General features: G+C 47.0%; 1 protein-coding gene across 1 annotated transcript; it reads right to left on the bottom strand.

Annotated features, from left to right (window-relative positions):
- Positions 1–1,773: 1,773 nt before the first annotated feature.
- ANKRD63 (ankyrin repeat domain 63) lies at positions 1,774–2,592 on the bottom strand. Its single transcript, XM_070935816.1, has one exon. The coding sequence runs from the start codon at positions 2,590–2,592 to the stop codon at positions 1,774–1,776; it is 819 nt and encodes a 272-aa protein (XP_070791917.1).
- Between the last annotated feature and the right edge of the window lie 2,296 nt (positions 2,593–4,888).

Raw genomic sequence — 4,888 nt, 5'->3', positions numbered from 1 at the left:
TGGGATGAGTTCTAGTTCCGATTTAGCCATGAAAGCTAGCTGGGTAACTTTGGGCCAATCATTATCTCACTCAGTCCAACCATCTCATAGAGTTGTTGTTGGGAGGAAATGGGAAGAGGAAGGTGTGTTGAATATGTTCGCTGTCTTGAGTTATTTGCATATGTAATAAAGGTAGGATATAAATAAGTAAATACAACCAGACTGAAATTATCATACTTTGGACACATTATACAAAGACTCAGTTCTCTTGAGAAATACACAAACCTGGGAAAGATGGAAGGAAAGAAGAGGGTAGAGAGACAAGATGCAATGGGTGCATCACTGAACGACTTATAGAGATAGGCTGGAGACAGATCATCCTAAAGAAGGTCTCTCTATGTTGTAGATGAGAACATGAACTTGATGGCACCAATTATCTGTCATTTCTCCTTTCCTCAGAGTTTATGAGATTCATTTGGGTTCCAGAGGCATTTTTGGAAATAATAAATATGCTGTTTTTGCTTTGCTACGTATCAACTCTCCTCCCCTTTTCTTCAATGTAGTCAGGTGAGGGAGAGAGCCAGGCAAGTACCAAGGGAGCTGTACATGAATACCATACTGTGCTCAAGTGCCACAGTGGGAACTCATGTCAGATAAATAGTGGCAGGAGGAAAAGGAAAGCTCTCATCCCACCTTCCAATTTCCAGTGTCTCAATCTCATTTTTAGCTCACAATTACTTTTAATCCCCCCCCACTTCCCAGAGATGTCACATAAAATAGTATAAAAAATGGAAAGAACTCTAATTCCTAGCAGCCAGTCCTGCAAGTAAAAAGGCAAAATAGACTAGTTTAGAGAGTAATAACTTCTACACAAACTCATATTCTTTTCAAGGCAGGTTTATATGTGCATTTAAAATATCACTTCCATTAGTATAATGATTGCTAACAATATAATTTACAAGATAAAATTGATCATATAAGCTCTTTTTTAAAATTAAGTCTTAACTTTAATACCCTTCTGAAATGTTATCGTATTATTTTTATTGTTTCTATGCCTCTTCTACTTCTTGTTAGAGGCTGTGCATTCAGTACCTTTAGTACCTCAAAGCCTGTAACTTTTATCTTTATAGTACTTGATTCTAGGTTCTTATTAGGACTTATAACATAAACAAACAAACAAACAAACAAACAAACACAATCCTCACTATCCCCATAGAAACTGCCATGAACACATATTAATGGTCTTTCAGGCTTTCTTGCTCTTTGGCTGAAAAGTGATTGATGAACATGAGAAATAATTTTTTTTCCTCATCAGAAAACCACCATGAGAGCAGATTTCGAGCTAAGCACTTTGAGTCCTTTTATTTCAGAGGAAAAGGTGAGGGGCTTTTTTTGGGGGGGGGGGACAGCATTAACAAACTATTGCATAGCTTTGGTATGAAAAGACATAAAAACACACACATAAAAGGACCGAAGGTATTCCGCCGCATTTAATAAGCAAAGAAAAATAAACTTCTAATTTGCTTGTTCAAGAAAATCTTCCCGAGAAGCCACATCCCAGTCCACCCGCTAGCGACGCAGAATTGTAAAATACTAACGAGCTGAAGTCAACAGCACGATATAACGGAGTGGGGTAACCCCAGAAATTTGTCAAGGAAAGCTGGATCGGATGCACTCCTAACGGCGGCGTCTTCGGGACGAAGCGAGGACCCGACAGGCGTCTGCGACGAGCCGCGGCTCTTCAGGAAAAGCGGGTCACTGCCAGCCGCCTCGCCCGCCCGCCCGCGCCCACGATCAGTGGCTGAGAAGACTCTGACAGTCAGGCGCCGTGGACCTGCGAATCAGCTGGCGGCCCCTCGTCGCCGAAGGCTCCTTTTTCGCTTCAGGGCCATCTGCTTCTTCTTCTGCTTCTGCTTCTTCTTCTTCCCCTTGGAATCTCTGCTCCTGCGCGCTCCACTGGTGTTGTGGGAGCTGCCGCTCGCCGGCCGCGCGAAGCGGGGGAGAAGCAGCCGACGCGGCCCCGTCGTCGTCGTCGTCGTCTCCGGCCTGCGAGCTTGCCGGGAAGATGAGGAGTAAGGCGCCGGCCGAGCGCAGGGCCCGCACGCACTGGTGGTGGCCCCCGCTGGCGGCCAGCTGGAGCGCCGTGTGGCCGGCGCGGTCGGCGCGCTCGAGGCGGAGCTGCCCGAAGCGGCGGAAGGCGCGCAAGAGCCACTCGACCACCGCCGTCCGCCCTTCCGAGGAGGCGTACATGAGGGGGCTCCAGCCCCGCGCGTCCACCGTGTCTGGGTCTGCGCCGAACTGAACCAGCAGCTTGATGACCTCCAAATAGCCGCGCTCGCAGGCCAAACTAAGGGCGCTGCGCCCGGCGTCGTCGCTCAGGTTGACGGCGGCCTGATGTTCCAGCAGGAGTCGCGCAAAGGCCAGTCGCCACGCCGGGTCCTTCAGCAGCACGGCGTACATGAGAGGCGAACGTCCTCGGTCCGATCGGAAATCCACAATCGTCCCATCGACGGCATCCAGGACAAAGCGCGCCAGATGCATCCGGCCAGCCCTCATGGCCTCCAGGAAAGTCTGCGTGGACGCCCCGGGGCCCAGGTCCCGCGGTTTCAGCATGGCCACCCGCTGCTCCTGATCCCCCCTGTTCGTGTGCCTGCTGGTGACTCGAGGCGGCGGCTCTCCGGATCGGCTTTATAACCTCCCCTCAAGTCTCCATGGCGATCGCCGCCTTTCCGCTCCGAGAGAGACAGATCCGTTAAGCGCTGGGGTTGGCGGGCTGCGGAGGGATGTCGTCCAAACTCCGAGATAGTCACGGACGGCAGGAGCTCCCCGCCCACCTGCTTTCGCCCGTCAGGTTGGGCGGGAAGCTTAAGGCAAATCCAAAAGATTGATTCCCCGGCCTCTTTGGCAACGGAGACCCGGACGATCTCTGTGTAATTGGGAAACCGTCTAAGTAAGAAGAAATAGACGTTCTTGAATGGTGGGATAGTTTCCTCTGAGTTTTTCAAAGCTCAGGTATACAGTACAAGTAGTCCTCGACTTACAAGGGTTCGTTTAGTGACCGTTCAAAGTGACAATATCATTGAAATAAGTGACTTATGACCATTTTCACACTTACGACCATTGCAGCATCCCCATAGTCATGTGATCAAAATTCAGACATTTGGCAACTGACTCACATTTATGACAGTTGCAGTGTCCCAGGATCATGTGATCGCCCCTTGCGACCTTCTGACAAGCAAAGTCAATGGGTAAACCAGATTCTCTTAACTGCTGTGTAACTAACTAACTGTGTAACTAGTGTAAGTGTGTTACACTAACTGTGTAACGACTGCAATGATTCACTTAACAGATGTTGCAGGAAAGGTTGTAAAGTGGGGCAAAACTGACTTAACAACTGTCCCGCTTAGCAACATAAATTTTGGGCTCAATTGTGGTCGTAAGTCGAGGGCTACCTGTATTGAGTAGGCAAGATGACTCAGTGAGTAGAAGACAGCTGTATCTATAGGGCTACCAAATCTGGGCTGAAGAAATTGGCAGGATCACTGCATGGTAGCAGATGTTTTTCTCTTTGCTTCCCTCTAATGGCTGTTTGAATTTTTGCTCAGGTCTGGTAGTTTTATACTGTATTTAATTACTTGAAATCTGGGATTTACCAGAAGTGTTTCTTTCCCCCCCCCTTTAATTCTCTCTCTGCAATGGCCTTGCTACTTTGGAGTTTTGGGCATTGAAATCCAGCATATCTGGAGGGCGATACCTGGAGAAAGCTTTTTTAATGTGAAAAAGAGATATTTGATGCAGACACAGGTTGTCACTTGATGGATATGCATTTATGCATTCAGCTTTTTTATTGCATGGTTGTGTTGGAAGATAAGTTGTATATACATGTAGTACTCAAGTACGGTCCTCAGGACCCAGAAACCAGAGTCTTGATTTTTGATTTTTGATTTTCACAGTGACAGATGGTAGCAGGACCAGTAAGTGGAACAAGCACCATTTTCATGGTTTGAGATCATCCTGGTGCAGGGGTCAGCAATCTGCGGCTCTGGAGCCGCATGTGGCTCTTTCACCCTTCTGCTGCAGCTCTTTGTCACTCAAAATATACATCACAACCACCAATGTGCGACACCCGCCAGCATGCAATTTATTGAGCTTTTCAACCCCGAGTAGGCAAACTATGGATAAATCCAAGAAAAAAGTTTCAGAAGAAAACAGAACGTTTAATTCAACATAAGCTAATTTTGTGGCCGCTCAAGAAATACTCAGGCATGGGAAGGGTTTTGTAGCTCCCGGTGTTTTTTTTTTGTGTGGGAAACAGGTCCAAATGGCTCTTTGAGTGTTTAAGATTGCAGACCCCTGTCCTGGTGGGTGCATTGCACCTCCTTTTGCTCTGCCAGGATATCCAGTGTCAATGCCTCTGCAGACAGGACCTTGTATATTTCCCATCAGTTTGTGCTTAGTTCTGTACAGTTACTGAAACCAGATACAGGATGGTATAGAACAGGAGGTCTCCAGTCTTGGCAGCTTTAAGATGTGGACTTCAACTCCCAGAATTACCCAGCTGGCATGGCCGGTTGGGGAATTTTTGAGGGTGAGGTCCACAAGTCTTCAAGTTTCCAAGTTTGGAGACCCCTGGTCTAGAAAGTGAGAAATTCATATCAGTGACAATCTTTTCAAGATATACCAGGATGTGCTGAAAGTCTTCTAGCAGTTGGCAATGGTCATATGAACAAAGCCAGCACACTAGCCAACATCTTGGTCCTTGAACTTCTTCTAAAGGGCTCTAAAGGGACAGGTTGCCTAATTGTGAGCACAAATGAGGCAACTCCATATAGAATTCCACAATTTTCTGGCATTTACCTTTGATTTTTAGTAGAATCAATGCCAAGAATTATTAAAATGTATTAATTAT

Source organism: Pituophis catenifer, unplaced genomic scaffold, assembly GCF_029215685.1.
Source record: "Pituophis catenifer annectens isolate HBS135680 unplaced genomic scaffold, rPitCat1.0.hap2 SCAF_1, whole genome shotgun sequence".
NCBI classification, from domain to species: Eukaryota; Metazoa; Chordata; class Lepidosauria; order Squamata; family Colubridae; genus Pituophis; species Pituophis catenifer.
The sequence above is the reverse complement of the archived record's forward strand: the minus strand, read 5'-3'. Positions and strand labels throughout refer to the sequence as shown.